We start from the raw sequence: 16,531 nt of genomic DNA, 5'->3' as shown, positions 1-16,531 counted from the left end.
CATTCCAAGCCCATGGGCAGACTAAAAAAAAAAATTTCCACAAGGAAATTACTAGCAGATGGAAATTAAATGAAAAGTTAGGCAGTCTGGTATCAGCTTATTTGAAATCAATGTTGTATCAATCAACGTACCTACGAAGAGTCCAAGAAGACTTCTGTACAAAAAATTAAAATTCCGCAATATAAAGCCTTACTCAAAATGACTATTTAATAGTCTCCCCGTACTTCACAACACACCAAAACAACAAAGTACATTAGAGATCTGAAGCTAGGCACATATGGTGCCAGTCACAGGGCAAACTTTGGAATAAATGACAATTAGCGAGCAGCAGGAGAAGTCAGATGACACTTCAAACACAGACACTCGTAATTCTATCATTACAATAACTAATGATTTTAGTTGTGAACTGAACAACCACTTTAATTTTTATGAAAAATTACTTCTAGGGCCCATTTATCTAAACGGGCAGTTAAGATACCAACAAGAATTCAGAAAACAGTTTAAGACTATCGGGGATTTAAGTACACCTCCCCCTCCCCATCTGCCTTCCCTGAAAAGACACATAGACACACACATGAAAGTACAGTTTTCATAATGCCAGTACCAGAAAAGACAGGAAACTTCAATTTCTTTGGAAGCATTAGTACTCACTAGAATATATTCAGCAGCTTCATTTGGAGGAGCAGTTTTCCTAAAGCTTTCTTCCTGAAAATGCTGAAGGTTTGTAGGTAGTGCAATACTAGAAGTCCGAAACCTGCCTGTCCCACAGGAACTCTGTAAACTTTCCCTGTTTGCGCTTCGGGCCAGCGAAGCCAGAAATCCTAAGTTACTTACAGAACTCACAGGTTCTTTGGATGCCTTATTAGCCACATCTGTGATGTCCCTAGCCTCTGCTTTAGAAATTACATCAGGTCTTTTGCCAAGTGACTCTACTTTCACACTACGAAATCTAGTAGTCCTAGAAAAAGAGGAGTCTGCTATACTACGGACTTCCAACGATCGAAGCACGTTTGGGGAGGCTGTAGATCTCAAGTTACCGGCCTCAAAGCATTTGGGTTGTGTTTGTGGTTTCAGAGAACTGTGACGTGCCACTTGCGCTGAATACCGAAGAGGTGACAAAAGCAGATTTTTCTGCGGACTTAATTCACGAGTACTGAGAAGACCAGCCCCCATTTCTGCAGTGCTCAGCACTTTGCTAATAGGTTTTCTATGCTGCTCTACAACCTTAGATTCTTCATCTCCATCAGACAGTTCAAGTTCTGGGTTCACCTTTCCTATGTCATATATCTCACTACACTGTTCAGTGGTGCTTGCTTCTGTTAACAAAGCAAAAGCATCTGTTTCAGGTAGAAGTTTTTCTTCTGTTCCATATAGTTCTACATTTGTTAGATTCGGAAACAAAACAGCATCCTCCTCACTTGTTGAGCTCACATTTTCAGATGCTTTTTCTGAATTTGCAGGCAGGGATGAAACAGGAGTCAGAATACTATTCGTAGGTAGTTTTCCATTTTCTAGTTCGACACGAGATATTTTCGGTGGTAACCTGATGCTACTAACTGACTGAGACCAAGAGTTGCTCTGCCAAGTGTCATCTTCCTTAAGAAAGTCATTAGTTGTGGACGGCATTGTTCTACCAGCAGTGGCCAAAGTAGCCAATGCTGAAAGTGCGTTTTGGGAAGACTCTGAGGGATACGAATTTCCAGGAGGAGGTAGGCAGGACTGTCCGATATGGGGGAGCACTCTTAAAAAGCGGTGACGAGCAGCAGCCACTGAGCCACTAGATGGTCGAGGAGCCATTGGAGGACGAGGTTTCACCTTGACAGTTTTCTTAGGCTATTAAAAAAAAACCCCAAAACCACATAGAACAACAATTAGTATTTGAATTATGGTTGCATTCAAAGACCTGACTGAGATCATATTCCCAGCAATTCAGACAGTGCAAGGCCAGAAAGGACCAAATCATTTTTTCTACTCCCTTATCTGTTACTAGCCACCAAGACTTCACCCCAACATCTGAATAATAAAATCAAAGATTATAATCAGAAAAGGCTTTTTAATAAATAGGCCACATGTCAGAGGAATAGAAAAGGGAAGCCAGAATGCCATCAAAGTTATCCAGAAGAGCTTAGGGTCTCAAACAAGACAAACAATGAAAGAAAGTATAATATCTTCATTCTACAACTACACAGACATGAACACCAACGTAATGTTTTATCTTCTAGCTAATCTCATTCTCGTATTTAACTTTATAGGCTTTTCAGTTACAATATTTCTAATGAAGTTTCATTTAAGAGAAACATTCATTTTTACCAGAGCAGTACTGCAAACCAATGCTACTTAAAGCATTGGAAGAAAAAACCAAAAAACCCCAAAAAACCCACACACCCCAAAAAACCACCCACGCAAATAAATCCAGGACCAGTAGTGAATTCTTTGAATGCGGACAGGTAGATCCAAGTAAAGCCAATGCCCCACAGCAGAACATTTATATAATAGCATTTACTTAAACAGATAAGAAATCATCTACCCTTGATCACCTCACTTCCCAAGACCGCAAAGTATCTGACCTGCTTTTTAGAAAAGCCAGCACTAGGAAAGTGCAAGCCATTTCACAATAGAAAAATTTAAATCACAACTTCACCTTTTTACTCAGATTCATGTTCTCCATCTTTGCCTTGAGTAGTTTCATTTTATTCATAGTAATTGAATTCTCAATAATCTGTTGTCCAGAAGGTGATGCCTCTGTCTCATCTTCATCATCAGCATATAAGTTATAAACTGAACCACCACTGAAAATAAAAGAAAGTTTGTGTTCACCCTCTAATCAAGTAATTTAATTATGTTTTCAATGTAAAGTATTCTCACAACTAGAAAGTCATATCCGTAGTTGATCTGTTGACAAAGCATTATGTAAAACTGTATGCAAAGACATTTCAAATCCATTTATTTTAGCACATAATCATTCCTTATTAGATGCTCACGCAAAGTGATGATGCTGAAATCATAACATAGCCACGCTTCTGGGAAGTTGTTATACCATATACAGTTGGTTCACACTCACTATATATCTTCCCCACAGTGGGGATATCCAGTTCCACAAATGTCTCCTGAAGGAATGGCCAAAGCTGTTAACTGTGTGACTCAGACAACAAGCTGATCAGTTTTCCAATTAACCAGACACTGGCATGGAAGGAAAGTCCAAATTTCTATCCATCCTGAGGGGTGTTCTCACCATAAATGGAAATGGAGGGGTCACCCATGTGGATGTGATATTCTATTTCTCCTTTTCAAAATAAAAAAAAAATAAAAAAGGATCAGTTTAGGTTTCCAAAGAGTCTCACATTTGGAAAAAATAAACAAATTAGAATTGCTAGACCCAAGACAAAATATTTTAACTCAGCAGTCACTAGAAGTTTATAGCATCACATTGCCTTTTTCCATTCTGTATTCTAACAGAATGCAAAACCTCAATGTTTTAAAGTCAGTATCTGACTTGTTTCTCCTATGAAGCATTAATCACTAACACACATCCAACATTTGACAGTGAAATGAAAGAACCATTAGGAGTATCCAATTCATTACAAACTGATACATTTTCACCACTGTATATAGTACCTTTTAAAGAGTGTTTTAATTCTTCCATTAGGCTGTCAACATCTAGAAATCATGACAATCAGGCAATTCCCCTGCATTCATACAAATGGCTTAGTAGATTTAACCAGTTTCTACACTCCAAAAGAGACCAAGGAAGAACTAAAGGTCATGAGAAAGTCAGTACCAAAAAAAAAAAAGCAAACTTCACTAATTAGAGCTGGCATCTTACCTGATTCTTGGAAATATTCTGCTGCCCTTAGTCAAGAGCCAGTATTTTTGCACTGACTCTCCAAATCCATTTCCTAAAATGTAGCAAAATTCCAAAGGCAGCACAGCTGGGAGGCAGATCTTTAAAGAGCAAGGTGGCAGCAAATTCAAAGCAAGAGTCAGCAAAATAGTCCAGTCATTTCTTACCAAAAACTGAACAGGTCCATATGGGGACAGTCAGCATGCCTATTACATACCTCTCCTGGTAAAGATTCAACGCTAAAGAATCATTTCAGAACTTTAACTCTGCAAGACTTAAGTCACCAACTCAAAACAATTCTTTGAACTTCCCTTCCTTCAAGGTAAAGACAGAAAGAAAAGTGATGCGTCTCACGTGTTTGCTTGTTTTTTTGTTTGTTTGTTTTTTTATGCAAAAAGAGTTGTTATTCTTTTTCTTGCATTTTCTGGTTAAACAGGAGCCAAAAACACTAAAAAAAAAAAAACGAGTACCAAAAGGATTTTTTGCTTTAATGTGACTGTAAAATTATAAAAGTTAGACAGGGAGCTTTGTTCTTGATGATACTTTTAGCCCATTTTCCACAGGTGTCAATATTCCTGAGATCTTGCTTGTAATGCATGCTTCAAAAATGATCTGTAGCTTGTTGAAACACTTTTGACACCAGTGCCTTGCCAGTCCTCTACCACAACTTCAACAACTTGCTTTTAATCCAGAGACAATAATCGTTTTATGTATTTACACCTTGTCAAGTTTTAACCATTAACTTAAGCACAGATAAAATAAAATGCTCTGGAGAACTATAAAACAAAACCCAAACCAACGTCTCATTTCTAAATTGCAGTCACTAAATCCTGCTCCACATGTAAGTGATGTGAGAAAAGCTGATACACAAGTGCCTCAAAATGCTCAGTCACCAGTATACCCACACATATAACTGTCAATGTGGAAAACACTAGTATTCAGAGTGATTCACAGCCTTCCTCTATAAAGACGAAATGAAAAGGTCTGATTTGTTTCCATTCTCTCCTCCCTTTGCTACTTTTTCCTCTTCCCACAACATCTGACCTGGCCGTAATAACAAATTCACAAATTAAGACCTCCCCCCCCCCACACCCCATTACTGTCTGCCTTAGTAGAAAAGCTAAAAAATGATTTCCTATAGAAAGCACAGAGGAAGAGAAACAGCTCGAGCTGAATGTTTTCAACTCAGGTGGCTTCCAACCTAACTGGATCATTTGACCAGTGACAGCCCATTTCTTAAGCATAATGTATTTGACTTTTATACATGCTGCTGTGCTTTGAAAGCCTTACCAAGATGCCTTGCAAGAGCCAAAAGAGTGTGTTTATTCCTCCGGTTTGCTACATTTAGCCAATCTCAAGTAAATTAATCTATACACTAGGATTACCTAATTGAGAAGTACAAGAATTTCAGACAATTGCCCATGCTAGTTTTAAATAGAAAAAGAAAAATCGTCACACACACACGAATTTGAATGCGTAGGCAGATACCAGGGATCCCGTTATACTGAAAAAGTGAAGTTCAAGCTCCTTCTGACAACTTCTTGCATCAACTCACAGTAGAGCATCCACAGTCCTAGCTTCAGATTAGTTTGGATGTTCTTTGGATTGAAAAGGTAAAAGGGAACAATTTGGTAATAGGCAGGGTAACAGTGAGAACAGGAATTACATCTGTCTGCTCCTCTTTCCAGAAGTGCATCTAGGCCAATGCAGCAGCAAGGTTCTCAGTTCTTACTGATGATGGTGGTGGTTTTTACCTTTTTCAAATCTACACACGATACCGTATGAGGCCATTTACTGAAAAAGAGTGCAGGGGCTGAAAAGTAAGATCACAGATCTAAAATATTTGTATCTTTCCTCTTCTTTCCCTCCAGTAATTGTATATCAAACACTACCTCTTTCCACTCTGTGTAACTATGTGGGAATTCGACCCTGATATTTCATTCAGCCTGTAGTTTTTAAGTACAGATCTCTTATACAAGTTTTAAGAATAGTATCACTCTGAACCCACTGAATATAAAGCCAGTACAAAGCTCTTGCTTTCACTTTGCAAACAGGAACAAGAATAGTTACTTAAAACAGTGCAAGCCTTAGCCTTGGAGAAAATGCAGCTGGCCCCCAGAATAGGGACTCCTTTCCTTACAGTTGTACAAATATTAAGTTCTTCAGGGGATAAAAAAAACCTACCCAAAAGCTGTAGTATAAAGACAGAATCTAATAATTTTTAATAGATATTACCAATTTTGATAGCTTTAGGAAAAAGCCTAGTAATCTGTTTACTACAATGTAGTAGCTTAAGTGACATACTTGCTCTTCTGATGATAACAGTACTTTGATTCTGTGACAGTGATCGAGACAAATTTGGTACCGCAACAGTAGCTAATCTGAGGCCTAATTATGTCCAAAGGCTAGCTTTATTGGTAATTATTTCAGTATATTTAAAAAAACCCCAAATGTTGTGGTTTAACCTCAGTTGGCAACTGAACACCACACAGCCGCTTGCTCACTCCCCCCCTCTCCCCGGTGGGATGGGGGAGAGAATTGGAAGAGCACAAGTGAGAAAAACTTGTGGGTTGAGATAAAAAACAGTTTAATAATTGAAATATAAAAATAATAATAATGTAATAATAATACACAAAGCAAGCGATGCACAGTGCAATTGCTCACCCCCCACCGACCGATGCCCAGCCAGTCCCCGAGCAGCGGCCCCCCCCGGCCAGCTTCCCCCAGTTTATGTACTGAGCATGACGTCCCATGGTATGGAATGTCCCTTTGGCCAGTTGGGGTCAGCTGTCCTGGCTGTGCCCCCTCCCAGCTTCTTGTGCACCTCCAGCCTTCTCAGTTGGTAGAGCATGGGAAGCTGAAAAGTCCTTGACTAGTGTAAGCACTACCTAGCAACAACTAAAACATGGGTGTGTTACCAACTTTGTTCTGGTCCTAAATCCAAAACACAGCACTGTACCGGCTACTAGAAGAAAATTAAATCCATCCCTGCCGAAACCAGGACACCAAACAAACACAAAAAACCAAACCCAAACCAAAACGAACCCCCAAAACAAAACCAACCCCCGCACCCCCCAGTTTCTCTGAAACTTCAGACAAACCCTCTCAGGATTTTGCACTGCTAATCTACTATCTTCCTGAATAATCATTTGGTCAAATCATATCCATATGAAAAAAAGTTTATGCTGTGGACAGAGAAATGTTTATAAAACTAAACAAATGCCTTAAGATCAAAGAGAAAGTACTTAACAAAAGTTTTTAGTATCTTTATTGCCAAATTGCCCCTCCTGTGAAATGTTCCCTTTTAGAAAGGGCTGGAATGTTGAGAATTGCCTCAAGCACGAGGTCAGCTTTATCTCACTCTGTTGACACACACAGAGTGACAGACGACTGTCAGCATGACCACTGACCACAAAGTACTACTGTATTGTCAGGCCACCCAGTTACACCATTTTAGTAGCCCTTGGGGCACAGTTCTTGCAATATTCCAAGTATGTTCCAGATATTCTTTTGACAAAGTCAACGTATAAAGCTAAAAATTATACAGCATCCCCCTTCTGAAGAATAATATAAAGATTAAAACCAACTTTACCTCAAAGATTCAGATAACGGCGTTAAAGTGCCATCTCCCCGATCTACCACACGGAAGAAATTCAACTGATCTCCTTCTCGATATACTAAGAAGGTAACTTGTTTGTTGGATGGCCCTTTCTCCCAGATCTCATCTCTACTGGGATCCATGTATTCAGCCATTTCCCTGATAGGGTCTTCCACAGGAACTGCACAGAGAAAAAACAGAATAAAACCATATTATTATTATTACTGTTTTGATCACCTTTGAGAGCTCAGCTCAGTTTACAATGGGAATTCCCAACCTAGAAGATATGCTGAGTGTTTTCCAAGTGAAAATTATCAAGGGGATTTCTCCATTTTCATTCCTTATAGATGATCCACATAACCAAGTTTATCATCAGGCTGAACCAATGCCCGATTCTTACTAACCAGATTTTAAAAACTATTTGTATAATGACATTACAGTATCATTTTTTCTGCAGGTGAAGAATTGCTGATTTTAAGACTTGATGGTTCTATACATACAAAGATACTTGTTAAACTAAGGGTAAACAAAATGAAAAGGATGGTGCACTTGGTATGCGAAAGAAGAAAAGATGGAAGAAAATCCCTCCGTTTTTGTTAAGTATTTTTCCAATTAATTTGGAACTGAAGTCTGCTCATCTAAAATGCTTAGCTAAGAAAAGCTGTTTACAGTTATAAGATGTTGTATGAAAACCATTATTTTTTAATTAACACCTACCTCTTCTAGTGTTAATAGGTCCACCTCGCATAGCCAGAACTAACTTCAGAGTGCAGCCTTCCGAAATGCTGTAAGTAACAATAAATAAATTTTTGTATTTGCTTATGCCAACAATAATTTAGAAACATTCATTGCAATTTTATTCTATACTTACTTATAATCATTCAAACAATAGTCATCCTTCAGCTCTGCATTATTCCAAATTAAGTGCTGCTGAGAGACAGGAATACCTAAACAAAACAAACAAAAAGAGTATTAAAACTGGAGCTTGGTGGGAGGGCTTTTGGGGAGTTTTGCTTTTTGAAGAACGTGGGGGTAATAGAGGAGAGGTGAGAAAGAGGATCACAGGGGAAAGAAGAAAGGAAGCAGGACAAGCACAGGCACTTGAGCAGCCTTCAGTCCTGATATCCAGCTTCCCGAACAGTTATTAAGAACAAAGTTAAGGTTTTCAGCAGGCTTGTGCTCACACTCGGAGTTCAATCTTTTGGCTCAACAAGGGGTCTGCAGAAGTATTCAGTGGCTTCAGGCTTACTGAATACTTACTCTCTTCCAGTCATCAGATGAGGGAGGTTTTTTCCCCTGTTATCTGTACCTCAGAGCTTTACGTCTACTGACAGAAAAAACAGGATAAAACTTCTAACTACAGAACTGCTGAATAATTTAAGCACAGACTGATATTCTGTATTATTTGCAGTAAAGACAAGGTTGCATTAGGGTAACTGGTGACAGCTCTGTTACAGCGGTGACAACTGTTGTTTTTATCACTGCTTATTTTGGAACCTGAAAGTTCACATGTACAATATAGTACGGTAGCAGTTAGTCAAACTTCCTACTACAAACACTTTTATTTTGTTGTGGGTGTTCTTTTAGGCCATCAGAACATTTTGTTACTTATATCCAGTAACATTCATTTTCAACTCAAGTTCTGGGACAGATTTGGCTAACTATTTTTTGTTAAAAGGAAGTAAGCATACTGAATATTTATTCCGTATTAAAAATCCGTATTCTACACAACGATTAACTTTGTTTCTTTTTGCCTGCATAGTCAAGTCATTTAGATGCACATGTAATACACATTAAAGATAATAAGCATAAGCTGGTAGAACCTGAGGTCTTCACACATTTTTACTAGAATGCTACCACTGTCCAAATTTTGGATAGAGTACAAACCAGGATAGTTATAAAAGGATGAGACATCTCGGATCACCAAAAAAAAAAAAAATTTAAGGCTAATAGGAAGATGAATAGCTGTCTCTTTTGCCTTCGAAAAAAAATATCTTCCCTTCAGCATCAAGAAAGTACTGTTGTTCAATTTGTCTAGTGAAATCCAGGTAATTAAGATCTCACTGTGCATTCCTAACAAATTGTAATTAAAATGAAAATCTATAGAGCCCAAGAACTACTTTTTCAAAAAGGTCTAAACACTACTCCTCAGACTAAGAAACAAAAGCTATAAATATATTTTCCAAAAGGTTGGAAAGATAAGTAACCTTATCTTATACTTTTATTCACTGCATGTTCAGATACTTGAAAAGGAGATGCAAGTAGCAACGCTACACAGGAAGACTTCCCAAAATACATCTGGCAAGAGGAAAACACAAAGATCAGAGTCTTCCCGGTGGTTTCCAAAAACATCTCAGCTTCCCAAGGCTTGCAAGAGTGCTTAGCAAGCTGTGGCAGAAGGTCAGTTAAGTTGCCTGTTCCTAGCTGGAAGAAGGGCACAAAGCTACCAACACCCATCACCAGTAAGGAAGAAAAGGGGGCCAGATTCTGGTGAAAGTCCAAGCAGATTCAACAGGCAAGTAGGAGACATGCTAAGTGGACATCCCCACGCAGAAGAGGGAAGTGCACTTTGGAGGACTTTTAGAGAAGACGACAATTTCCTTTTCTCATCACAGCTCACATCTAGATCTTCTCTTTTATGAACGACCAACACAACTGTACTTCACTCGGACGACATTTAACATGAGTCTTGTATCCTCTGAAGTCCACAGGACATTTATGAGGGGAATATGTTCATATAGTAGACTAACATAATTGCTACTACCCTGCCAGCTATTTAATAACTGGTTATTGGTTATGTTTCAAGTCCGCAGCGTAAGCAAAACAAGAGCAAGCTGGCAACTGCCAGCGAGTCTACAGTGAAGTCCTTTTCTGTGTTGTTTTGCAGTCTTCTGATTACAAACAGTCATTACTGTCTGCATTTGTTATGGTTTCAGCAGTCTCCAAGGAGCAATTTCCAATTACTTTGATAAACTGAGAGAGTATTTGTTAAAAAGGCTGGCTTGCAGCTGGCAATACTGCAGTGAAACGTGTTTTTGTTCATTTAACAGTGACAATGTATTTTTGATGAAATGAACAGATGAAAAGACTATACTCTGCTGTAATGGGAAACAGACAAGTCTATTACTAATTCCCTTTTATGCTGCTTTCTAAGAATTCTATATTTATACACAGAGGAAATGGTATGTGCTTTATAGGTTCAGGTGCAGGAAAATATGCATCAGCTGTCCCTCTTCTGGATTATAGTAAGGCTTTCTTGAGGAGACATTTGCACACGAGATCAGCATGTAAAATTGGCAACAATAATGAGAACTGCAAGATACGCATCCACTATCCCCTCTCCCTAAGCAGCACGTTACTGTATCACTAGCCTGCTCTAAATCGGTACCGAGAAGAGAGGAAAGTAGGGCAATAAGCTAAATCTCAACACTCAAATGGAAGTGGGCTAGCCAGGTGATGCTACAGGAGGACAGAAGAGTCTGCAGACTGCCTATTGAAATGGCTGCAGATGTGCTGACAATCTGACCTACTAAAATGGGGGGAGGAGAGAAGTAGGTACTCTATCCTGTCTCTGAATCAGCGTATCAGATACACCCTTAAGCTTCGCTCCTTTACTCTTTCTTCTGGCATGCTAAATACGCTCACTAGAGAAACTGATGTGGTCAAGTCTCACCCAGAAAAAACCTCCTGTGGATTTCAGAACAAACTTGATTTTATGGTGTAGGTAGAAGGTTACTACGTTTAAAAATACCACAAACATTTCAAAGTCAAAGTTCAAACAGCGTACTTATCTTTTATCCAATATTGAAATTGCTGGAGAGTTTCTTAAACATTTACTTTTTGTTCCTGCTTACAGAGAGGCTGGGCTGACAGTCTTATTTTCCCCCACAAACTAGCTACACTAGGGAAGAGGTGCAAAGGCTCACAGCTTACAGCAGCAGGACTGTTTTCATAACTGTCAAACCCCCCAGCTTTCATCTGCAGGACAGTAAGCTTCGTTAGTGTAAACGGTGGTCAGTACTGACCTACTCTTTATCCTAGCGACTGACAAAGAGGAGACTGTAACAACAGCGAGTCACCGGTAACCGAATGCAGGCCCACAAAATTTCCTGACCGAGATGACCTTATTTACACCTTCCAGATGCTGCTCTAACCGTCTGATCTGAGCACAGGCTTGCATTTGCAGACATGTTTTCCCAGCTCAGACAAGGCATAAGCTTAAAAAAAGCTTCATGAACTTCATCAGAGTCTTTGTCAGCACAGTAAACAGGCAAATGACAAAGCAAACAGGAGACGCAGAAGAAAAGTAGTAGACAGAAGAAAAGCAAGATTGGTTCTGTTAAAAACTCTTTACACTTGTGCAATCCACTTACTCCAGTCCCGACAGAAGCATAGGTATTTTCTTTAATGCAAGTAGTAATAAATATTGTTATGACATACTCTGCATTCACAGAATATTGAAAGAAATACAAAATCCAGAAGTCTGCTTGATATTCATCCAGTTCCTTTCACTTAAGGTGAAGCTGCTGTACGTAGGTGGCAAAATGACGACAGCAAGACCAAAGAAAAATAACAACTCTCATGATGAATTGAGAGTACACACATGTACAGCAAAAAAATTATTCTTGCATCTGTCATTCGCTGCAGAACACAAGCACTCCAAATTAAGATGTACTCTGAAAGCTAGTTGTTTTTCCCCTTTACAATAATACAACAAGAGAACACCTAAATTTTCATCTAAAAAGGTGGATGTTTCACATACGCAAATCGTAAAATTCAGTTGCAAGCAGTCACTGAACAAACCATGACTGAGTTGTTTTTTTTCTTATTTTAAAACAAGCTACGTAAATGAAGGCCTTAACACTCCATACTGTAGAATGCAAATTAATTCCCACAAGTTAATAATAATAATACCAACACCAAATCCCAAACCCCACCTCCTCCCTTGAGACTCAATCCTATCTTACTGAGCAAACATGTTTACAGGTATTATCTATGGTTCTTTAATAGATGAAAGAATTAACCACTATAGGAATACTGTATCTGAATGTTCCTTCTATAAAATTCAATATAATAATTGGTGTTTCCAGATGAACAATACTAAACTTTGTCCAGCCCAGCAGCTACCAAGACTTTTGCAATGGAGGAATCAAGAAGAGATCTTTTCAGATTTATTAAAAAAAAAAAAAAAGCTATTTCCTTTTTCAATGAAATCCTGCTATTTTTAAGTACCATTCATGTGTTAAAGCTCAGTCTTTCATGTCACCTTGATATTCAGGTACCATCCTATCCATGTCCATCAACACATGATCCTGCTTTCAAATACAAATAATCAACAACAAGTAAAACCAATGGAGTAGTTAGCACTGCTGGCAACACTACGCTGTGCTGCTGGCTGTATGTGTTCTAGCTTTTATGCCACCAGTAGAGACAAAGGGAGCTATTACTTCTCCAGTGTACCATTTTCATTTTAAAGGGCTCATTCAATGAATCTGAGACTAGGAGCAATTTACCCTAGGTGGCTCCAAAGTCAACATTATAACAAATCTAAGTTTTTGATACCAAGTGCTTACTTCGCGTGGAACATATTTGAGGACAAATCCCTGGATCTGATCCAAACACACATCAGATCATCTTTAACTTCAATTTACAAGTAGACTTGCACTGAAATTTCAGATGCATTAGAACCCATTAATAATTTTTTGCCCATATTCTTTACTGACTAAACCCAACTGGAAACAGAAAGCTGGAGATCTGGAGCTCTCTCTTAGTAAGGTACCAATGTCTACTACAGCTGTCTAAACAAACCCTTTCCACATCAGATCATTAAAAAAGCACCAAGAACGACAAACAGTATCAGAAGTGTACAAAATTCCTAACATGCCATTCACATTATCCTTTCTTATTACAGTGCAGACAGTCTACAGCTATTGATGTTCCAGTCGTTGACAAAGATCAGTTCATCTTGATGCAGTTTTATTATTAGCCTCTTACAATTGGAGGCATTGGTGACATTCGAACAAATGTGTTAACTTCTCATACGATTCTAGATTTTGTTCTTGGAGATCTCAGGTCTCAGATCATTTTCCCAAAACTTGTCTTTTTGTGTGCTTACATACCATCATCCTCCACACCCAAATGAGTCCACAGAGACAATATGCATACTAGGGACCCTATATAGTCTCCCAGCAGTGCAGGAGGCATTCTCCAGCCAGAAGTGCAGCTTAAATGAAAGAACTTCACACCCCGCAAGTTTCACTTTTTGTTATTGTATCGTGTCATAACAGCAGCAGAAACAGGAACAGATGTAAGCTTTCTGCTTCCCATGCTAAATCACAACAGCAAAACTACTTTAGGATTTTCACTCCACCTGGGTGATTCATTGCTTGAACTTGTGCACTATAATAGGAACTTTGCCACTGAAAAGTTATTATTTTTTTACATGCAATAGCAACCCCAAATGCAACATAAAATTAATTTGTCATTGTGTGTCCATCCCCTTCATACATAGCTGATCAATCTGTTTTCACTCTGCATCCCATAAATCATATTAATCAGGACATTACAGATATTTTAACTCTGTTCTGGAGTATCAGGGTATTTCAACTGACTTCTAACAATTCAGTGATAATTATTAAGTCTATACAGCAGGCACCTCGGCCATTAATTACCTTATCATCCTACGAACTACAACATGTGAACAAAATTCTGCATAAGCAATATTATAACTTTATTACTGAACCGTTCTTCTAATAAGAAATTATGATACTTTTGTAAGCTAGGCACACTCAGCCTACAATAATTACCTACAATATTACCTAATATTACCTACAATATTACCTAATATTACCTACAATAATAAGCTGTAGGTATAATTCAATATATCTATTCGCAACCTCCTGTTTTGGACTACAAGAAATTCAAATTCCTCTTCTGCACATCTCCCACTGGTCTCTTAGCGCATCCTTAAAACTCACTCCTTCATCTATACTGTCCAGATAGCCTGCCTTCTCCTGTACTCTATTGCCTGTGCTCCCTTTTAATTCACTCTTAGCATTCTATCACATATCTGCTTGCATCTCTCCTACGCCTATATTCAATCATGAAGAAAAACCCTTTCCTTTTCTTGTTTCACCTCTAGCCTCCAGGAGCATCTCAACACGCTCTCTGACTTGTGATTAATTACGGCCCCATGCATAGGAAGCAAAAGCATAACCACGTAGCTGCAGTAATGTAGCTACACTGATGTAAACCCTAGTTATCTGCATGGTGGAGCTTCTACTAAGCGACCTTACTAGCAAAAAGTCACCCCTATTGTTGCAATGCTTCTGTGTTTTAAAGACCTGTGCCAGCTACTTTTTCTTCCGTCCATTAGCGCAGATTTCTGTAAGAGGAGGAGAGTACCTTAGATTCAAGTCCAAAGCATCATATTACATCTCCCAGAGGGTCGGTTCCAGACAGACAGAAGCATGAGAAACATGTACAGGTACACCGGGGAAAGACGGGATCCCTTTTCTTAAAATTTGCAACTCCGGTACTCTTAGCTTGTGCAGCTACACAGTTCTTTCAACTCCTCCAAAGTGAGAAAGAAGATGCAGTGCTGCAAAGTAGCTAAAGTATGTATACATACGTATCTCAAATCACATTCTTTCATGCAGGATCATTCTCATCGTAGAGCAAAAGGGGTGAGAGAGGACTAACCTACATCTTTTCTCCTTCCATGAGGACGAGGACTGGCCTCATAACTCAAAGGAGGTTTTCACTTTGCAAGACATGCCAAGTTCATCACTTTTAAGACAAAGTATTGCTCAGCCAGACCTCTACTAGCAAAAGATCACTCACCTAAACAAAATATGAATCAGTAACTTCAAGCTATCTTTGGGGTTTGCCTGCACTGCAGTTGCTCTTGTGACTGCAGTATCGTAAACCATAAACCGACTAACCTAAGAAGCAACAGCCATAGCACCTAGTTTAAAGTATGCTCAGACAGTTGCAATATAGACATACTGCCAGACTCAAGCTTATAACCTTGCTAGTTAACAAACAATTTATGTCAGAGAATCCTTTCAACACCAAAGATACTATATCCCATATAATATCAAAACAATTAATGATTTACTGTAGCTTTTTAAAATCTATTTTAATAATGATATAAAAAAAAAAGAGCAAAAATACCAATTCCAGTGAAGCCTAAGCCATGAACTGATAGGAAAAGGAAAGAACAGAAAAACAACCCAATTCCAACTAAACCTAAGCCATAAACCGCACACCTAGCTTATACATATTACTGAACAAGTCATTTAAATTAACTGGTTTGATTTTAGCAATTATAATTTGTAAGACAAGACTTCCTCTAAAGCAATAAAGCTTACACTGAAATAAGAGAGAACAGTACCTTCCAGTCTTTGAATTTTAGCTTTCACGGAAATAACTGTTTCAAAGGGGGAAACGCGCAGTTCAAAGCACGTTCCTGTGAGCGTTTCAATGAAGAGCTCCATGGTTTCATAAAAAGGAAGCTTGTAGTGAAACGGTCCCATATTATCTTCATTGAAAAAAGGAGGCTCTTTCTTGTTGGCCATTACAAAGGATTTACAGCTTCTTTGTAAGAAGATCTGTCAGGAAACTACGTTCCACTTCGAGCCAAGTCAGCTTTGAAGACAGGTGTGGTGCATTGCTGTTCATGTTTGGGATTTTTCACCTATAAAGCAAACAAGCGTAGTTCTAACAAGATCTGAACGTAGCCGTTAAAGAGTTTCAATTTATTTTGACGAACAATAAAATAGCTATTAAGAAGCAGTAAAATAGTATCTAGGTCGTGCAACAGATAACCGCAAATGGTATTAGTAACATCGTAGTTTTGGGACCCTGGTTTCAGTCAGCATTCCAGGTCCTACCTACTACCTTTTTATTTTGTTTTCACGAGCGACGTGACAACCCGACCCGCGATATTAACGCCCAAAGCCTCCCGACGAGGGCTGAGCCCTCAGCGGGGTCAGAGCTGGAAAAAAAAAACTCTAGAAAGACATAAAAACAGGGACTCGTCCGGGCTCGGGGAAGGCAGAGGAGGAGACGGCAGCTTCGCCCCCTCGGCA

At 38.9% G+C, this 16,531-nt stretch overlaps 1 protein-coding gene across 1 annotated transcript in view; it reads right to left on the bottom strand.

The window, feature by feature from the left end:
- The window catches only part of ZFAND4 (zinc finger, AN1-type domain 4), a 21,616-nt gene extending 5,522 nt beyond the window's left edge, over nucleotides 1-16,094 (bottom strand). The window contains 7 exon segments of the mRNA XM_009320403.1: nucleotides 1-21; nucleotides 652-1,833; nucleotides 2,642-2,789; nucleotides 7,434-7,620; nucleotides 8,157-8,224; nucleotides 8,311-8,386; nucleotides 15,835-16,094. Of these exon segments, the coding sequence (XP_009318678.1) occupies nucleotides 1-21; nucleotides 652-1,833; nucleotides 2,642-2,789; nucleotides 7,434-7,620; nucleotides 8,157-8,224; nucleotides 8,311-8,386; nucleotides 15,835-16,018 (1,866 nt within the window). The 5' untranslated portion in view covers nucleotides 16,019-16,094.
- Between the last annotated feature and the right edge of the window lie 437 nt (nucleotides 16,095-16,531).

This window comes from Pygoscelis adeliae, unplaced genomic scaffold (genome assembly GCF_000699105.1).
Source record: "Pygoscelis adeliae isolate BGI_AS28 unplaced genomic scaffold, ASM69910v1 Scaffold190, whole genome shotgun sequence".
Classification (NCBI taxonomy): Eukaryota; Metazoa; Chordata; class Aves; order Sphenisciformes; family Spheniscidae; genus Pygoscelis; species Pygoscelis adeliae.
Note: the sequence above shows the minus strand (reverse complement) of the source record. Positions and strands in the feature narration are given on the sequence as shown.